We start from the raw sequence: 21069 nt of genomic DNA on the forward strand, positions 1-21069 counted from the left end.
CCCAAAATTGGCCTCCTTGATCCAACCTGACTCGATGTACCTATCTGTGCTGACTGCCTGTCTAATTCTGGCTTCAACAGGAAAGTGGTGCCAGCAGGGGCTCTGACCTATGCAACCCAAGAGCAATCTAAGAAGTCACTGCTTGAACAGAGACCACAGATGATTGGGGAAACTGAGGCTAATCAATTTAAGTATATCCATTCATCTCTCTGCAATCAGGGGACTTTGTGAGCCAATTTTCTATTCATAGCAAAGGATTAAATGGTCTTAGGTGACAGGTGAAAGGGACTGACTAGAGGTAAGCCGAGGAGCAGCAGATGTAAATTGAGAAAATTCATGTGATGATAAGTTCGAGCTGGGATAGCAAGCCTGGTCACACTAAAAGGTGCTTTCAATACTTTAGCTTTTGGCTGAGCCTGTTCAGGAAAATGTTTCTCCCTCAAGAGTATGCCAACTAGGACTCCTACAGTAAGAATCAATATTAGGACTGGAACATAAAAAGCAACATTGTTAAAGGTCAAGTGGAAGATATGCTCTTGGTTTTCAGTACAGGACATTTATAGATAGTATGCTCATCAGGTGTTCAGAGATGACATAAGACAGTCTGCTTCATAAATTTGGAAATTTTGCTTTTAATTAGTTCGATTCACAGAGGGCTAAATCTAAAAATCATATTTTCATTTGTTAATTTAATAAACTTAGCATTTGTCCAAGTGGTAGTGAACAAAGGAAGCATAAGATGCGGTGCTCTGTTAGATTAGTTGCGAGTTTACAGATAAATAAGTAACTGGAATGTAGCAATGGGGTCTGAACTTCCCGGAATTACCTGGCTCTGTTCTTCTGTGGTCCTTTGGGTAGTTAGTTATCCTTCTGAAGTGTGTCCACGTCACAGAGGTGTCGGATATGTGCAAGAGAGAGCCTATGAATTCCTGGCCACCATGCCACCATCCCTTAATGGATCCATAAACGTTACCAATTATTATCAACAGAAGCTTACTATGGATGGAAGGAACTTCTGCAGGACTAGGGAATTAGGAGGCGTGAGAATTTGCAATTTAAATTCTCCAAGTTTATAATGCCACTTTTCTATGCACAGCAAAATTTGTGAATCAGTCCGAATGAGGGCAATTGGATGGTTTTTAGTCAGGAATCTTTACTCTTCCTGAGGCCTTAAAATAAGGAGGGGCTGGAGTCCAGGACTTCCCTATTAGAATCCTTCTTTTCTGCTCCACTTTCTATTCCGGTTGGGCCTAAACTACATTTCCCAGGATGCGCAATTGCTAGGGCTCCTGCAGGATTGGCTAGAACCTCGCGGAAGTGTTACAGGTCGCCCAGCAACGGGCGGAGTCCTGAACCGTGACTGGATGAGCACGCCCCTTCCTTGCCTCCCGCAGAGCGAAGAAACTCCGCCCCGTCTCTGAACTACGCAGTCTTCTCCGGGCTTTACTTCTAGCCGAGATGCAGCGCAGTCTCCTTCACCGTTTCTCTGGTGGTCTTCCTAGGCTCCTCCCCTTTTATGTCGGGAGCTGCAAAACCCAGGAGACTGGATTCCATTTACGGATCAGGCTGTGTGGTTCTGGGCTGCGCGGTGCGCAGGCGCGAGCGGTCGGGCCCCGGCGCGCGCGGCGCTCGGTTGAAGCGGGAGTGAGTTCCTGGGAGAGGAGACCGGCGGCGCGCGAGCGGGACAGCGGGCGAGCGCCTCCTCTATCCGCCATGGCAGCCCTGCGCTACGCGGGCCTGGACGACACGGACAGCGAGGATGAGCTGCCCCCGGGCTGGGAAGAGAGAACCACCAAGGACGGCTGGGTTTACTATGCCAAGTAAGGGGGCCGCAATGGAGCCGCTGGGCCTGGGACGCACCTGGATGGGTCGCACCTGGAACCCTACGGCCTCGCGCTCGGCGGGGGGGGCTGCGCCTCCCGACATGGCGAGGGCGGTGCTAATGGACAGCGATTGTCAGAGGCTGGAGGGTCCCCCAGAAGGAGCCGGCCCCTTTGTGGGCTCTGGGTCAAGCGGGGTCATCTGGCAGCGGCCAGGCGCGCCCTCTGCTGTTCAGGAGGCAGCACTGCACGGTGCGGTGATGACAGTTGTTCCCCCAGAGAGAAAGGAATTTTAAAATATGCAGAAGCCCAGCTCTCTCCTTGGGGGTTTGAAGGCCTAGGAGTATGTATTTTCCTACAAACAAATGCTGTATATAACTTCATTATTGGGTCCCCTAGTAGACCCTTTTTCCATCACTGTGTGACTTTGAGTCATTGTAAGAACTCAGCTTGTTTTCTCACCTGTAAAATGGATTGGTAGAGGGCCCTTTGAGGCAGTGTGCATAAAACACCTAATGTTCAGTCACTTAGTCTTTTTGATGTGTAGGGAGCCGCAGCTATCTCTGTCTTTTCAGCCTGATGTGTACCGGGGAATGTCTTAAATGCAGACATTAGATCTCTGTAGAGAACCTGTTGCTTCAGACTCTCCACTTGGGGAGTCTATTTTTTTTTTTTTAAAGTTTTCCAGATGAGTGGATTATTACCTGGCTTTTAGAAACAAATTAGTATGAACACTATAATTTTCATTTAAGATAAAATTTTTTTCTTGGGGGTCCCCCACCTCCCAAAATTGAGTTAATTAGTTTGGGCTCTCCCTTCTCCCCAAACGTAGGTTGATAGGTAGGCTGAAATATTTTTGGTGATTCTGATCTACCCAAGGCCCAAAGTTGTGACTGCTGCTGTTATGGTGGCCAGGTAGAAAGAAAGAAAGAAAGAAAGAAAACAAACAAACAAAACAAACAAAACAAAAAAAAACTCCAAAAAAACCCTCTGGTGATCTTATAGAGATTCTATGTGTCAGGGCTCAAGCTCGGGCACTATGATAGTAAGACTCGGTTGTTTTTTTTTTTGCGGGGGGGGGGGTGGGAGAGGGTACTGAGGATTGAATCTGGAGGCTACATCCTCAGCCCTTTTTGTTATTTTGAGACAGGGTCTCACTGAATTGCCCAAGCTGGCTTCAAACTTGTGATCCTCCTGTTTCAGCCTCCCAAGGAGCCGGGGTTACAGTTGTCATCAACTGTGCTCAGTGTTAGTTACAGTTGTCATCAACTGTGCTCAGTGTTATTGAATAGACTGACATGTTAGTCCGATCGCCGTGCGTGTGCTGAGGGGCAGCCTGTCTAGCATGAGAGGCAAGTTGGTAGGTGGGGGCATGTTAGGGAGGCATCCTGGGACCCAGAAGAAGAAGGTGGATGAAGTGGGCAGGAGGGCAGCCAGGGCAGAGACAGTGCGTGGAGACCACAGGCCACGCCTGAGCAGGTGTGTTTACAGTGAGGCAGGGAGGAAAGACCCAGGTGAGGGAGGCCCTTCTGCACCTTGCTGAGGAGATGGGGCCCTGTTGCCAGGCTCAGGTCCACTGCAGGTTTGGAGCCAAGACACCACTTTAGGTTTGTGTCTTTCGAAGAATTGAGGCTTGGGAGAATGAAAGGGACAATTCTAGCCGCAGAGAACGCTTCAGCAGTGCAGGAGGCCAGGCGATCCCGGCCCCTGAGCCTGAGGATGTGTGCACTGTGCTCCTCTCCTCCCTCAGAGCTGAGCCTAAATGTCACTCACTGTCCCAGAGACCTTCCCTGCCTGGGTGCCCCACCCCTGCACCCATCTCTTTGGGGATCTGCTTCTGGGTCCTCAGTGTCATTTGCAGGTTTCTTCCTGTTTGCGCTCTGTGTCCCTCTGCAGTGCAGGCCTCGCTTGTCTACCAGTCTCCCCAGCACCCAGCACCCAGAAGCTGTAGCACAACAGAAGCACGTGGAATGAATAGTGAAGGTTAACTAGGGACCCGTGGGCAGCTGGCGTACTAGACCCCGAGGCATAGATGCCCTGACCTGCTCCTGGCTTTCTGAGACCTCCTCTGCCTCCCTCCTCTGCCTCCCTCCTCTGCCTCCCTCCTCTGCCTCCCTCCTCTGCCTCCCTCCTCTGTCTCCCTCCTCTGTTCTCATCTGGCCACGTTCCCCTGCTGCTTCTCAAGTTAGGGCCTAGGGCCTTCCTTCTCAGGCTGGTTCTGCCTCCCCACCTACTTTACTTCATGTGGCTTGGCTTTTCCCAACTGCTTCCTTCCCGGGGACTCGTGTGTATGACTGTAAGTCCTTCCTCTGACCTGCAGCAGTGTCTCTGGTCTCACTCTAGCCTGTCTGGCCCCACTATTACCATGACTCTGGGGACCAGGCTGGCTGGTGTCTCTGCTGACCCTCCCTCCAGTTCTGCAGGCCCTTTGTTTTTTGGCTCATAGGCTGACAGATCCCTCTCACTGTTCGTAATTCAGCCACCCTCTTGATCTCTCCTGACCTGCAGGCCCCCTGGCCTTGCTTTTCCCTCATAACTCTGGAAGTGACACTCGTCTTCTCTTGGGAGTTTGGCAAACTTTGCTAACAGGCTCTCAAACCACCCTTCAATGTATTCCTTTTTCCAGATATTCTTTCTCCACTGCAGCAAGGTCATGCCCAAGGACAGAGGTTGTAGGGTCTTGGGTCTTTGGCTGTGGCTGTGGCTCAGTGGCAGAGCACTTGCCTCACACACGTGGGGCTTGGGTTTGATCCTCAGCACCAGTAAAAATAAATAAATAAAAATAAATATATTGTGTCCATTAAAAAAAAAAAGACCCTAGGGTCTTGTGGAATTTCCCTTTTATAGCTGCAGCACTGTCCAGTTACGTGGGTGCCCCTGGGCCAGTGTGTCCCCACAGTGCACTTGTAGACTTCAGAGGCACAGGTCACATGGCTCCAAAGCCTACCAACCTGGGGGTGGGGTGGGTGGGGTGCTCTAGGATGACCCATTCCTGAAGGCTGACCTCAACTGCAGAGCTGGCAGGCCTGTCCCCTCCCCCAGGATCTCAGAGCAGCCCCTCTGGGAGATGGGGTAGGAGGGACAAAGACTCAGTGTCCCGTCACTGTAGTTAGGGCCTTCCTGAGTCTTCCTCCCCGTCCCCTTTTCCTATGAAGCCTGGAGCGATGGCCAGCTCCCCCAGGAGATGGTACCCCTGTGCCAGGGTGGCTGTCCTCCCGGCCCACTCCAGGTCTCTGTGCTAACTTCAACTCTGCTTTCACAGCTGACGCTTCAGAAGAGCGCACTTAGAAGTGGAATTCACATAATGTGATATAAATTTAATTTTGATCCCTTGGTTTAAGTTAAGATTACTGTTAATTATCTCTTTAAATGACAGAAAGCCTCCTGAAAGGAGAAGCGGAGGGCTTCTGTTTAAGGGGAATAAGAACACTTGGGGGACATGTGTCGTGATTTTCTCTTCATTAAAAAGTCATTTAAGGTTATAATTAAAAAGAATACTTTTAATTAATTTTCGTATATACGCATTTACTTAAGCTGATCCTTGTGTTGGAAGGCGCGGTCCTTGGCTGGGCCTGTTAACTCATGAGCTCTGTGTAACCCCAGGCAGCGCTGCTCTTCCTGTCCCCGTGGCACCGATGAGGAAGCCAAGGCACAGGGAGCTGGAGAGCTGCTCAAGGCATGCGGGTGGGCAAAGCAGGACAGGTGGCCTTCAGGCCGCAGCACCTTCCCTCCCAGAGTCCACCGTCTCCACTCAGGCCTGGGCTCTCTACCAGGGACAGTTGTGTCCTGCCCTAGATGATGGGCAATGTCTGGGGACACTTTCTTTTGCCACAGCTGTGGGGACTGGTGTGTGGCACCTAGTGAGTAGAGGCCAGGGATGCACAGGACGGACCCCACCAAGGAGTCACCCGGTCCCAGACGTCAGTAATGCTGAGGGTCAGAAACCTTGGTTTGAACAGTTTCTGTCACCGTCAAGAACACAGATTGACAGTTTCTTCTGATTTTTAAAATGTTTTTCAGAATACATGAAAAAAAGTTCTGAGTGAGTCTGTGTCTGCTCTGGAAAGTCTGTCATCATCCTGTGTCTGCACTTGGGCCTGCTGGGGGGCAGCAGGGCTCTGCGGGCCAGGGGCCTTCTGGCTTGCCTGCTCCCGGGCCTGGTGGTCTGCTGTTAGGGGTCATCTTCTTGCTTTGTCGTTTGCAGTGCTGGGAATAACTGAACCCAGGAACCCTTTACCACTGAGCCACATCCAGGACCGTTCCTGCAGTTTTTAGAATTCTGAGACAGGTTCTCACTAAATTGCCCAGGCTGGCTTTCATCTTGTGGTCCTCCTCCTGGGCCTCCCAAGTCTCTGAGGTTACAGATGTGTGCCACTGCACCTGGCTAGAAGTCACTTTCTTGAATGTAGACTTCTTGGGATCTGGACTGCAAGCTCATCTGATGTGAGCCCAGGAGACCAAGATGACTTTGCACGTCAGGCCAAAGAGCACATCTCTTACCTTGAAGCAGTGCTCACCTGGTGAAGCTAGGAGCAGGGGCGTTGGATGCTGCTCCGTGTTCGGCTTAGCCAGTGACCACCCTTCCGTTGGCAAGGATGAGCAGGAGTGGCTTTACTGCCGCTCCCCCTGGGCCGAGAGGAGCGGGTGGGTTATGCTTGGGAGGGAGTCGGAGCTTCTGTTTTGAGATCGGATTTGGCTGTGGCTGATGTGGAGGGGGTTACCTTCGCCACTGACACCGCCTGCTTGCACAGCGATGTGATCAGGCTCCAGCCCTGTCCAGGATGCGTCCAGGATGCGTGCCTCACCTTGCCAGCAGCTCCGGGAGGCAGGCGTGGAGGAGCCCCACATGGCTGACCACAACCAGTCCTGGTCATTCTGCCTGGGGGTCCCGTATCCCTCCACTGGGGCAGAGGCCCAGCTGCCAGGAGTTTGTAAAAATGGACTACAAACCTACAGTTCATGAAAAGGCAGCCCTTGCTTGTGACTTGCAAAATTTTCCAGAAAGTTCATGCTCTATACTTATTTTCTTCAACATAAGGAAGATGTGTCCACGTTTTATTGTCTGGGTGTCAGTGATTAACACTGTTTTATTTTTTGCAAGAATATGTGGCCTTTTAGGAAGTCCACTTACTTAGCCTTCGAGTGCCTCCCACCACCTCTGGCTGTGTCCCTTGTGAAATGGCTTGTGTTCCTGAATGCCTTGTCACCTGATGACAGATGTTGCTAACTATTGGCCCACTGTGTTATTTATTTATTTATTTATTTTGTTGTATGTTTATTTTATTTGTTTATTTGTATGTGGTGCTGAGGATCGAGCAAGCTAGGCAGGCACTCTGCCACTGAGCCCTAGCCTCAGCTGTTTTATTTATGATTATATGTTGTTCTGAGATAATGTGCAAAGTTTGGTGTGGGAATCAGGCCAATTTGTATAATTGGTTTGTTTAGAATAATGGCTTGCAATTTTGAGAACTTCTTATATGCCAGGTACTATGTAAAACTCCTTTATATGCAGGGTCCTCAGAGCAGCCCACTGGGATCAGTACTAGAATTGTTTCCATTTTGCAGATGAGAAAATAGAGTTAAGAGGTAGAGTAACTTGACCAAAGGTGCGCAGCTAGGTGCCTGTGGGGCCAGTTCACTGCATTCTCAACTGCCTCTCGGGACCTTTAGGAATAGCTGTTAATGAAACACTTGAAAGTTTTATCGGTGGAAAGAATGCACATTTTAAGAAGATTAGCATATTCAATTATATTAAAATATCCACATTATAAACTAGACATTATGACTTTTATTATTATATCCTGGACTAAGACTAAAAAAAATACAAAACAGAACTCTTCTCTGGATATTCTGGGTGATTTGTAGAGTTTTCTGAAGTTGCTCCCCAGCTGGAGATGGCCTGGTCCTCCTCCGCCCCCCCTCCCTTCCCCCCCTCCTCCCCTCCCCCCCTCCTCCCCTCTGCCCCCACCTAGCCTAGAAGGTGACTCAGGACATTCCTGCAGGATTGCTTCTGCAGCCAGGGATGTAAGCTGTAGGATTTATATTCTCTTGTTTCTTTTCTGAGAGTTTGTTTTCATTACTCTTGAGAGGGCGTTATCCGAGAGAGAACAACTTTAATACAATTTATTATTGCTTAGAAATGTTAATTTTTGTTTATAGTATTGTGGATTTTTTTTTTTTTTAACAGTCACACTGAGGAGAAGACTCAATGGGAGCATCCAAAAACTGGAAAAAGAAAACGAGTAGCAGGAGGTTTGTATGTTATTGCCAAAGGAGAGAATCTTGTATTGGAAACATTAATTATGTTGGGAAAATGTCATGGAAAGCATGGTGACAGGTTGCTGTGCTGGAGAACCATCAAGGAACTAGATGACTCTAATCTGAGAGCCTGTGGCATTTGGAAGAAGGAGGTGATAAGGTCTAGGGTGGAGGAGATGATTTCTTACTGCTCTTAAACAAAAAAGTATTAAAATGATTGGGGTCTTTGGCTCATGGCTTATTAGGTTTTCCAAAGCCGCACTGTTGGTAAATAGCTCTTGGTTTATACTATGGAACTAAGCATATCAGTACTTTATGGAATTCCATAAAGATCACCATGATTTTTGGATGCTTGGAATAGACATATAAGAATGAAAAAAAAAAAACAAAAAGAAGAAGAAAAGAAGCACAAGAAGGTCCTTGCTCTTAGGGGCTTAGGGTCCAGCTGAGGCGATGACAGGAAGTCAGAGCTGCCCTGTGACCTCACACGAGGCAGCGGACATAGCGGACAATGGTGTTGGGTGCCTGCCGCGCCCACTGAGGCATCTCTGAGCTTACTCAAGGGGGAGTTCACACTGATCCAAGCAACGGGGAAGATTCCCCTAAATCAGGACCTGGACAGAGCATTTTAGAATGATTGAGAATGAAACCCGTTTTGTTAAAGCAAGAGGCAGACGTGTGGGATGCAGCTGGGGCCTCGGGCCTTCTGCAGCTGCTTGGAGCAGCGGCTGCCTGTCCGGAGGGGTGGGCTTAGGGGCAGGGCTGGTGGGCATGGCACCTCCTCCTGAGCTGGGGAAGGGGCTTCAGGTCCCATGGCACTCACAGACCTGTCGTTCTTTCCTGTTTCAGATTTGCCATATGGATGGGAACAAGAAACCGATGAGAACGGACAAGTGTTTTTTGTTGAGTAAGTGTGTACATAGAAACTATTGTTGGCCGCCTTACTTTTTAATAGGAATTTTTAATTATAAAAATAATACACATTGATTGTAGAAAAATCTGCAGTGTTGTGTACCTATAATCTGAGCAGCAGGAGTAAGGACTTTGAACAGTTCTGGGATCATTCTTCCACCTCCTCCCAGTCTGTTTGCCTGTGCTTTCTTCACTTAGGAAATGCACCAAGTGAATGGTTTAATAACCTGCTTTTTCCACATAACATATTGTGATCTTTTTCTCATATCCTTATATATTTTTAAAGAGAATATTTTATGGCTCTAGAGTATTATTTTGTGCAGATATACTCTAATTTTATCAAATTGCCCATTGGGAATTGATGTTAAATTTCTATTATTGGGAATCTATAATTATGTTTTAAGTATCCTTATCTGTAACCCTTTTCACATCTCTCTCTTTAAATTTGAGCAGTGAACAATGGTAACCACCTGTCTAGCACACCCCTGAGTGAGGTGTATCTCTCATCATCTGTATTTCTATATCTGTACTCTCAGCCCCTGTAGTTAAGAGGGTATTATGGTTTGGATGTGAGGTGTCCCCCAGAAGCTCACATGTGAGACAGTGCAAGAAGATTCAGAGAAGAATTGATGGGGTTGTGAGAGCCTTAACCAAATCAGTGAGTTAAGCCCCTGATGGGGATTAACTGGTGGTAACTTAAGTGGTAGGGTGTGGCTGGAGGAGGTGGGAATTGGGTGTTGCTTTGGGGGTATATGTTTGTGTCTAGTGAGTGGAGCCTCTCCCTGCTTCCTGATCACCACATAAGCTACTTCTTTGTGCTGCACTCTTCCTCTGTAATGTTCTGCCTCACCTCACATCTTGAGAAATGGAGCTGGCCTTCTATGGACTAAGACCTCTGAGACCCTGAGTCCTCCTCTACAATTGTGTTGGTTGGGTCCTTTAGTCACAGTAGCAAAAAAGTTGACTAAGGCAGAGGAGGTGTTTTCTGACTGTCAATGTTTAATGTTCAAGGTTGTGCATTTGCCAGATTAGGATAGATTGGTTAATAAATTGATTTAAGCAGGATTTTTTTTTTTTTTTTCTAGTCAGGGATTGAAATCAGGGCCTTGTGTGTCCTGGGCAAAGGCTCTACCATGAGCCACACCTGCTCAGGAATAATAGTTCTTTTTAGGAGCTATGTGTGTAACATAAACACTCTGGGGTCAGCTGGGCCTGCTCTTTGTAGGTGAGTCTGTCTTATGGATCGCAGTGTAATCTGCCTTTCCCAAGCACACCTGGAACAAAGCATCTACGGTTTCTATTTTCACTTTTTTAAAAGTTGACCAAAAACTTACCTTTTCAGAAATTCTGAATGCTGCATCTTTTCTGGAGTTTCATGGCCTATTTCTAGTGTTTCCAGTGTGACTGAACCAAAGCCTCTTCTTAACTACCTGCCTTTGAGGCTCTCCCAGGCACTCAGCCAGATCTTCACAGTTACAGGGGCACTTTGTTTTCATCTCTCATTATCAGTTTGTGTTATAATAGTTCATTAAGTAACGTAATTATAGTAACAAGTGGCATAAGTGGTTTTTGAACAAATATGTGAACTTTTGGTGCTTTGCCAGAATTGGGAGCAAATGGGCCATGGCTTGCTCAAGGGGTCTCTGAGCTGCACAGGCAGCCCCCGAGAGGTGACTAACAAGCTGGGCAGGCGGGATGTTGATTCCTGCTAGTTTATAAAAGACTTCTTCCTTCTTGACTTATTAGTCTTTTTCCTCAACAAATGAAGCATACCAACCCTTTGGTTGTATGTTGCAATTTTTTTTTCCAAATTTTTCTTTTAACTCTGTTGGCTTTTAAAAAATTAATGATGGAGGTTTTTAAATGTTTTTTTCTGCCTTTACATGTGTGCTGGGAGGTTATTTCCCTGAAATGGTTTAATTGTAAGTGACCTAGGGCAGCGTTTCCTAAGCATAGTTCCTGGATCAGCAGCATCAGCGTCTCCTGGGAACTTCCCTTAACCCGATTCCAGCTCTGGGGGTGGGTTTGGCGACCTGTGCTTTAATGAGTTCTCCAAGGGTAACTTGAGAGCCATTGGTCTACTCCAGAGAGGGGACTTTCTCCCTTTCTGAAACAGGCCAGATAATGTTTTAGGCTTTGGGGATCATATGGTTTCTGTTGGAGTTTTTCAGCTCTGCCATTATAATGCTGAAGGATATAAGTTGATGGTCATTGCTGTGTTCTGATAAAACTTTATTTATAATAACAAGTGGTGGGCTGTATTACCATCTGCTGTTCTACTCCAGAAGAGTGGTGGCCTTCAAGGCAGGCTGGACCTTGGCTCCCTGGTTTGTCATCTCACTTGTATGAGCTGTTGCCGGTGGAGTGCTGTTAGTGTTTAGCAATCAGCGATTTAGTGGAAGGAAAAGAAAGCACAGGTTTGTTTCTATGGTGCAAATGCTTTGACTATAGCCAATTTCACGCTACCAAGGTGAGGTCGCTGAGGAGCTGGGAGGATGCACATTTGGCTCTGCTAAGCCAGCATATGTCACTCCCTCACCACGCAGCACCGTAGTCTATGTGTAACCCTGGGCTCACTGTGCTCACCTGACAGGCTGTGGTTATAATAAGGGTCACATTTCTGGGTTGATGGGTATAGATTTTAAATTAATAAATGTGTTTTATTTATTTCTGGTGCTGTGGATTGAACCTAGGGCCTCCCACATGCTAGGCAAGCACTCTACCACTGAGCTGTATCCCCAACCCTCAACCATGTAATCTTATACACCCAAATACATGAAATTTTAGATATTTCTGGAGAGTTTATAATAGTTTTTAAGATAGTTTTATGCTGTTTTGAGGTCTTTATCTTAAATCCCAAGAACACATTTAAAATGTAAAAAATAAATTCTATTACAAGGAGCAACTTACTAATCCATATTTACCAATATATTTTAATATTATATAAATTTTAGGTAACTCCAGATCAAAAGCAGCATACTTATAGGAGGCCTGGGTGTGGTCTTAAGATAAAAACCTTTAGAATTTCATTAGTTGGTCAGTTTCATATTTAGTATTAAGAATTTGAGTTTATCAATTTGAGTTTTCTACTTATCTGCCTTGAGGCCCTTGCTCAGGGCAAAGAGATTTAGTTGAAATCCATGGACGAGAGTGACTGACAGATCTCATGGCCACATGTACTTGAATGAAGCCAAACCCCAGACCTGTCTAGTGACTCCTTTGAGATGCAGAGTACCAGGCGGCGTGGGCACTGTGCTTTGTAGTGTGCTCTGCAGCTCAGAAGGAAGGGCTTCTGTCAGCCTCTTTCCAGCCTGCACTGTAATCCTTCCAGAGACCAGGAGAGGTTCAACAGGCCTTGGTGTTTTTCGGCCTAAGGATGAGCCTTTTGGTACATGAGTGGTGGGTTCGCCTTGATTGAGAGATTATTTTTCGTTAACGAGTGCTCACTGCCATGCTTGCTGCTTCCTGTCCTTTGCAGCCATATAAATAAAAGAACCACCTACTTGGATCCCAGGCTGGCGTTCACCGTGGATGATAATCCCACGAAGCCCACCAGCAGACAGCGGTACGACGGCAGCACCACCGCCATGGAGATCCTGCAGGGCCGCGACTTCAGCGGCAAGGTGGTTGTGGTGACGGGAGCCAACTCAGGAATAGGTAGGCTGTCAGCGTCCGTCCTGTTTGTTTAGTGTCTGTGACTGCTATGATGAAATCCACTTAAATCTAACTACAAAGAAAATTTTATGGTGGTTCTCTGTTTTTAAAGTCTGTTCATAGCGTTTCAGTTGCTGTTTCATTAAAATCACGGCCTCTTGAAACCCCAGCGCCCATGACGGCTGTGTGAGGCCACCTGGGGAGTTGTGATAGCCGAATACTCAGTAAAAGACTGGGGCTATTTTGGTACTGAGGGCTTGGGGACCGCAGGCTGTGTCTGAGAGTCTGTGACCTGGTCTGTGTGGTGTGTGACATATTCCAATTACTGGAGTTATTCAAACCAACATTTTCTGGTAATGGGATATGGGAAGGGACAGGAGGGACAGCACATGGCTTTAGAACAAAGGTCCTGCAGGTCTCCACTGGTCACCAGGGCTATCGTTCTCCTCTGGGAATAGATCTGATTTCTTCCTAAAACTGGAGAATTCATCCTTGTCTTCACCTCAGAATTAACCCCCCTTGACTTCTGGCCTTAGGCCCAGTGGCCACTGCGTGGAGGGCAGGCCAAGAGGGTGCCCTTCCCTTGGCGTCAGGGCAAAGCAGATGCTTGGCCATCCTTCTTGGGCGGGTTTTGTTTCATTTTGGTCCATATGTGCCCATTCTGAATTAGTAAAAGTCAGCCACTCTGAGGAGAGTTTACATCTTCAGATTTGTCTAGAGATACAGATGGTGGGTCGCCTTGGGCTGTCTTCCCTCAGGTCCTCTCAGCCCCCTGAGGCCCCCATGGTGGCCTCCATTCTGGACTCAGATCTCCATCTCTGTCCTTTCTAATTTTGAGTGACACCTTTGACACTCCAGGAACATTGCCCAGCACCTTAGGGCAAGGAGGGAAATGCATTCTCCGAGGGTCCGTGAGGCTGTGGACCAGGGCAGAGGTGCCCACTGCGCCTGTCTGCTAAGGGAAAGAGGCAAGTGGAGGTTTTAAAAAAAATTGAAAGGGATTTATGGACAATCAACTCTGAAGATCTCATCCTGGACTCAGAATTTGTCTAGCTATTTTATCAACCTTACATCGGGGTAAATTCTGTACCCCCATCACCGTTGTCAAAACTGGTGGTGTGATATTAAAAATAGGAGCTGGGTCCTGGTGTCCAAGAAGCAGTATGTTGTGTTGATCGTGTTGACTGCTGTTACGGTGTGGACCCGTTCAGTGTCGAATGACTTAAAAAAAGATTTAAGGACTTAGGAAAAATACCTTTGTTTATTTCAGTTGACCAGAAGATTAACAGAAACACCTCATTCCTTTCATCTTAGCTGGACAGATTTTCTTCCATCAGCGGGACGTGTATGAGTGTTGATTTCCTGTGGAGTGTTCAGGCTGCCCCACCTGACGTTAGAGAGCAGACCGGGGTGTGATCCATGCATTCCCAAAGATCTGTGACACCAGGCCCTGGCCTTGTCATGCAGGACCCAGAGCTGACTTGGAACATTAAAGGAGGGGACAGGGAGGGTCTGAACCTGCACAGCCCTCTGAGCTCTGGAGCAAGCCCAAGGCCTCTGTGCCTCTTCCCAGCTCCACTTCCTAAACACTTCCTCCCTTTGTCCTCAGTTCATTCTGTGGATGCTGTGGCAGGTGTGCTTGCCTGGGTGCGGGGGCAGTCATGAGCTTGGGATAGGCCAGAGGTGCGGAAGGTCCTGGGGAGACCAGCTTTTCCTGCCCCTTGCCCCTGGCTCTTCCTCAGCCCCACCTTCCCTCCTCACCTGCTCCTCCCCTCCCCTTGGGGCAGCATCAGCGTGGGCGAGGGCCATGGATATTTACTCTTAATTTTTAAAATAACAGTACTTCAAATTCCAGGCAATCGAGGACTTGCAAATCACTTTCCCCTGAAGCAGTGGCATCAGGCTTAAAGAAGAGGCTGCCAGTAGGGAGGCCCTGGCTTCCTGTCATGACTGAATGGGCTTTTATGTCCTGCGTGGTTGCCTGAAAGTGCCTTTGCCTGAACAGGCTGTGGCTTCTAGATAAAGCTCTTCCTTCTACTGAGCTGTGCAACCTGCCAGGTTATGAATTGTCATCACTACTTCATTTCTTCCCAATTCAGATGAGATAGCCGTGTGCAGAGTGTGTTGCTTGGTTCCCAAGACATCTGGGCGTCTAGCCGCCTCTGTGCAGGTGTTGGTGGGGTGCTAGCCTGCCTTCCCCGGGGCCACAAAGGGCAACCACTCTAGAGGAGCAGCTGAGTGGCCTTGGGAACTCCTATCTCCGACACAGTGTGGGCTGGAGCAGCAGTGACAGTACTTATTTGGAGACTGGCGACTCCACGGCTGAACACATGGTTGCCTGCTTGGCCTGACAATCTGCTTTGCAAATCTGGCGTTCCCAGCAGTTCCTTTTACAGACTTCCCAGGAGGCGCCGTGTTGTGGAATGTGGGGCTGCTGTTGGTGGGGATCCTGGATGTGGAGGGCACCTCGCTCCCTGTGGGGTTATACTGGGGTCCTCTGCCCTTGGAGTGGCTTTTAAGCAATTTGTCTTATTGACGCTGTCCTTCCCCTGGCTGTGAGTGATACGGAACTATTGTGGATTTTGATATTTGATATCTCCAAAGCAAATTGAAGACATTCTTACTCAATTCAGCTGAAAAAGATTAGGTTGATTCTGGAAGAGAGGAGGATTTGGGAGAAATGTTGGAAGCAGTGTGGGTTCATGGAGTCCTTGTTTAGCTTGTCACTGGATTTTACCTCCATTGACTGGATTCAGCCATCTAGATTGGGGGTGGGCAAACTACGGCCCCTGGGCTAAATCTGTCCCAAAGCTGGCCTGCTACTTGATTTTATAAATAAAGTTTTATTGGAACGCAGCCATGCCCATTTAGTGTGTCACCAGCAGGGTTGAGTAACTACGGCAGAGATCATATGGCCCTTTGTAGAGAAGGTTTGGTGGTAACCTGTATTCGATGGCCCAGCCCCTCTCAAAGAAGAGCTGCCTAAGTGTCCCCTAAATTGGCCCCATGAGACGAAGTTTGGATCAGTGTATACTCCACCCCTCAAGAGGATGGTGGCAGCACATGGCAGATAGCTGAGGACATCCCACTAAATCCCATGTCCCTTGCCCCAGGCTCTCCGTTTTTATAGGTAGCTGCAAGGATTCAGATGTTGTCTCCTCAGAAACTAACACTCTTCTCTCCTTGACCTTTGTTTAACCAGCTTTATGAACCCGAAGAACTTTGTAGATTGAGAGCTGTAGCTTGTGGACCTCTCCCTGGAGATCAGCATCTCAGTTTCCAGGGGCGACATCTCTTCACCAGAGCTCCTGGTAGCAGATCAAGAGGCCCGGAGCCCCACAGCCCCACCGCCACCCAGTCGAGGCGAGGGAGCTCCCTGCTGTCGGTGGCAGCGTAGACTGAGCAGGAGGGTCTCCCTGAAGTTAGCCATGGTGGCTCTGATGTCATAGAGTCAAATGGAAATGGCTTCAACATGGTGAAGAGGGAGTGTCCTAGGCTAGGGAGTGTCCTCAGAAACTTGCTTCTGGACTCGGCCTGTGAGCTGATCCGGCCCTGGGCACATGGTCGTGTGCAGTGGCCCCGGAGTCTGCCGGCTCCTTGTGGTGCAGGTTTGTCGCATGCCGAGACCTGGGGTAGCAGCTTGTTCACGGTCTCCTTTGAGGGCTGCACTTGAAACCCTGCAGACTGAAGCCATGTGTAGGCAAGTTATCATTGTATTTGTGGAGAAACAGCCAGGGCTTTGTCAGACATCCAATTATAACCACGAACAAGTACCAGCGAATTAGATTCTCCAGTCTAACCTCAGGGTCTTGGAGATCCAACTTTCTTCTTGTTGCCACCTGGAACCAGTGGTGCTCAAATTTGAGTTTTAAATTCCTCTCTGAGTTTAGTCAGGATAAAAAGTTTCTTTTACGTTTTGAACCTTTATAATGTTGGACTGTATCAAATGTTGTGGCTTTAAATCTGAAATAGCCTGGCCTGGTTTTGAGTTTTGAGCCAGAGGACCCATTAATAAAACCAAAATTGTTTTACCCCGGAACAAACAGGAGCTGGCCACTCGGTGTGCTAGTGCACTTCAGGGCTGATGCCCTCGCCTGCTGGTGGTGTTTGTGTTATGCCGCCACCTCCCCGAGGCTATCCCTCACACACACATCAAAATTTACACACTTTGAGTTATAAAAAAAAAATACTTTTGCTTATGATGTTGAAGTCACCCCTAAATTTGTTCTCCTTAAGCAAAATGAAGGTATTCGATTTTCTTTCAGGGAATCCCTAAGTGTTAGTATTTTGTAATTTTATGTTAACCCATTTCTAAAATGTTGGGGTTTTACTCCTAAATCATAAGCTGAAATTATGGCATGAAGCGTGATTGCCACACTTTTATCCTATAGATCATCATCATGAAAAGTCCATATCTGGGGTAAATTCTCCCTTCCTGCATGACATAAGAAAATCACTCTCTCTCTAGGTAGAGAAGGGTGTTTGTCCTTAAGGTTTTAAAGCCACACTCCCCAGCCACGCACTCTGTACACTGTCTTCCTTTATAGGCCACATCTTTGTTTTCTTTTCCATAACTAAGTGTTACTTAGTTTTCATGCCTAAACTGTGCCATTTGCTCCCCTGTCCCTCCCTAAGTTATTGTAACAGATCCATGAACCCCAGGCTCTGGGCTCACTTACATTTGGTCATCTTCCTGGACAGAACATGTCTAGGTGAGGTCAGGGCACTATTGGTTTCCTGCCCACTTTGTTGACAAGGCCTGCGCCACTGGGATCTTGGCATTCTTTTAAGAACATGCTCTTTAAATAGAGGAAGAAATTCCAAAATAACCCAAGTGACCTTTTGGGGATTAATTAAAGATATTCGTGACAATTATGCTGTTATGCTAAAATATATCCATGTATCATTGTAAGTAAAATGAATGAATTTTTTTTTTCATTCTGAGAAACTGTTGAAAGTTTTGAAAATATTGGGAGATGTCCTTAGATGGCATTATGTGAAATTGACAATTAGTCCCTTAATGAGTGCCTTATGCACTAAAGAACCTTTTTTTTTTTTTTTTTTTTTTTTTTGAGACAGGGTCTCATTAACTGCAGCTCCTGGGCTCAGCCTCCCCAGTAACTGGGACCACAGGCTCAGGCCTGCTCCTGTTTACATTTATGTTCTTAGACACTGAACCTACATGGAAACCACATGCTCATAGTGTTGAGAACTCCTCCTCTGGAGCAGGGGACAGTTGAAGACATTTGCTGATGTGCATCTCATCATTTTCTGACCCCATGTTAAACCCCAGGAGGTGTGTACGTGTGTTTGTGTGTGCATGCCAGGCTTATCACCCGCTGTGTGCACTCACACACACCCCTCCGTGTCCACACGCACACCTGGTTAGACCTTAGCTCAAATAGTTGTCACAGGAGGTTATCAGCTGAATTCTGTATTTGCACATAGGTTTGGATTTTGACCTTTCATAGTGTCAGCATAACAGATGAGGGTTGCAGAAGCCACTGTTCAGTGAGAAAATGGTTTGAACTCATGATTTAAAGAGAATATTTTAAAATATTATCGACCCCAATTGAGGGTTTGTAACTTATGTAAGATTTAAAAATTGTTTTAAAAAATCTGAGACAATTTATCTTTTGCTTCTGCATAATACAGTGACATAGTAAGAATTGTAATGAAAGTATTGTATGCGTTTCCTGTAATTAACCTAAAAGAACAAATGTGAATTCATATTTTAAATTTTCTCCACTAGAGGGCTCTGTTGCCCTTCCATAAGATTAAACAAAAGAGGCAGCTTCTCCATCTAGTTTTCTCCCTCTGGCCGGTCTTGCTTTCATTTTTGTTAAATAATGCCTTTTCCTCTCCTAACATATCTTTTAGGTCTTGTACTTCTCAGCAATAGAGTTCAAGCTGAAGACGGTTATTAATGTCTCTGTTTTTTTTTCCTCTCTTTCTGCTTTGCGTTTTTGTTTTGTTTGTATGGGATGCCAAGGATGAAGAGAGCCAGTTAATAAAGAGGCCCATTGTATTCAGGGAGCAGCTCCTTCTGCCAAATGACACAAGGGCATGTGTTTTGTGACATTATTGGTTTTGAGTGTGCTGGCCTATCAATAATGTGATTTCTTTTTTTCTAAGTGGTAATTGTGATATTTAAATGTTAGTGCCTCTGTTTAAAGCTCATTTAGAATGTCTTCGTGACCTTATATTTTCCCTAAGAACGTAGTCTCCCTTGCCGCTGTCACCAGCTCCACCTACCCTATGTAATGATTTTAATTCGATTGTTTGTTAGCAATACATTCTTGTACTAAAAGAAAATGTATCCTTTTGGGCTCAGCATCTGCTTTTTAAGCTAGAGGCCACATTAAGCCAAATACATAATACAGAGCAGATAGCCAGTGCTCCCAAGTCCTGCGGGCAGTGCTGGTTTTGGCTCCGTAACTAAAGCTCCAGGCAGCCCAGCAGTTGCATTCTGCAGCTGTCAAACAGAAATTTGGCCCAGAAGAAAACAGTTTGGCTTTATAAAGTGCTTATTTTCAAATTCCAAATGGGAACAAAACGAATATACTATATTACATATTTTTACTTATATTATTTTTCTTTCTCAACAACTTTTTCTCTTTTTAAAATGTGAGCACCTGGAAACTTTGTGAACATATGTCTGTATCATCATGAAACTATTCCACTAAAGCTGTTTGGTCATTCATGTACAAATGTGTTCATTATTTATCAAATAAATTGTTAAAACTGGAGGCTGTTTGGGGAATCATTGCGGATTGTACAATGCAGGTGACGTTGACAGTTGTTCAGCCCTTGACCTCCCTTCTTGGGTACGATGCGTCCTGTGTCCCTCTTGCACTGGGCAGCGTTCGCATAGTGGCCAGATGTGAATCCTCCACTTTCTTAAAAGCAGCATTTGGGTCCGTCAGAGGGCTTCTTGCAAAGATCTCTTAAGCTAAGGTGCCCATGGACTGGCCAGGAAGCACATTCCTATAGCTGGAGCTTGTTGCTTAAGTCATTCCCCCTTTAGTCCATAACAGCACATTTCATGAAGTGCCAGTCTTGGGCTACACAAACCTAACTCGGGGCACCTTGGAGGTGCCAAGTCGTGTAACCCTGTTTTAATCTGAGGGTCTCAAACTTTGAGTGTTGGTCTCAGGCTGTGCTTGGTGGGCTTTTTTTTTTTTTTTTCATTTTTGGGATGCTTCATATTAGAAATGGGATCAGACAGAGTTGCCCCTAAAGCAAATCAAGATCTCGCTAGACTCCAACAAGAGACCTAAGATGGTGTGTGTGTGTGTATGCAGCAGGTCCAGAGACAGGGAACATGAGATTAGGGGGGGGGGGGTTTGTATTGTATTCTCTGTTATATCTCTCTAGGCCCTATGACCAGCTGAGTGGAATGAGTCCTTTTATTTAACCAAATTATTTCATCGAAAGAAACAAAATCAGTCAAATCTCACATATGGATGTATACAGAGTGAAGTTAAACCTAAAAAAAAAACAAAAACCAAAACCAGTCTTACCGCTAAGATGTACTTGTTTGTTGCAGATTAGTGTAAGTTGATTATTATTGTGTTACATTGATAGCCTTTCACAATTGAGGAGGATTCTGTGGGGAGATGAAAGAACAGAGACGTGAGGTAGGTTGCCTGACATCACGCAGCCCTCCAGGGTGCCTGTAGGACTGCAGCAGAGGGCTTCTCACTTCCTGCCTGGGGTCCCACCCAGTGTTCTCGCCCCCCCCCCTCCATGTTCCAAGGAATAGTAGCCCAGTTCTCGCTGAACGCTTCCCAGTCAGCTTGTGAAGTCTGTGGACCCGAGTCTGGAATCAGATTTTTTTCAGCAAATCCATTTAGGCTGGGCGAGACACCTGGGGGGCCTGTCGGATGTGCCCAGACCACACGTTGATCCTGGGTTGGTACGTCCATGCTTTCTTTGTGGAATTCTCCTTTGGTTTCCGGAGGCAAAACAGGTGTTGGGAGAGAATTCCGGGGGAATGGGAGCTGGCATCGGTCAAGCTTATATTTATGCCCAGAAAGGTAAATTAGCTTTGTGTGAGTTCTCATTAAATGATTTTAAAATTATTTAAATGTTTTTAAGCATGTGTTCCTTATGAAAAATTTAGAAAATGCAGACTAGAAAAAAATATCACCCCCAATCCTCACCAGCCAGTAGTTTACAGTTAGGATGGAGCATCTGTGAATCGCAGCCTTGGTTCCTTCCCCTTCTTCCTTTAGTGAGTTTCCAGTTAGCTGCTGGTGGCCTTTCCTCTTGCGGTCAGTGTCCCACATCCCGAATGGTTGCATAGTATTCCACCATATGGTTCCAGCTAGTCCCCCAGAGTGGCACATTTGGGTGGATTCCAGCTTTTTAATAGCTGCGGAATGCAGATGCACATTTTGTAATTAAATGTTTGTGCCCATCT

General features: G+C 46.7%; 1 protein-coding gene across 2 annotated transcripts in view; it reads left to right on the forward strand.

The window, feature by feature from the left end:
* The first annotated feature begins 1459 nt into the window (after positions 1 to 1459).
* The window catches only part of Wwox (WW domain containing oxidoreductase), an 862968-nt gene continuing 843358 nt past the window's right edge, over positions 1460 to 21069 (forward strand). For both annotated transcript variants that reach the window (XM_026392988.2, XM_077792924.1), the window contains exons 1-4: positions 1460 to 1820; positions 8008 to 8072; positions 8928 to 8985; positions 12469 to 12647. In XM_026392988.2, coding sequence (XP_026248773.1) covers positions 1714 to 1820; positions 8008 to 8072; positions 8928 to 8985; positions 12469 to 12647 — 409 coding nt within the window. In that variant the 5' untranslated portion in view covers positions 1460 to 1713. The remainder of the gene's footprint in view (positions 1821 to 8007; positions 8073 to 8927; positions 8986 to 12468; positions 12648 to 21069) is intronic.

This window comes from Urocitellus parryii, chromosome 15 (genome assembly GCF_045843805.1).
Source record: "Urocitellus parryii isolate mUroPar1 chromosome 15, mUroPar1.hap1, whole genome shotgun sequence".
NCBI classification, from domain to species: domain Eukaryota; kingdom Metazoa; phylum Chordata; class Mammalia; order Rodentia; family Sciuridae; genus Urocitellus; species Urocitellus parryii.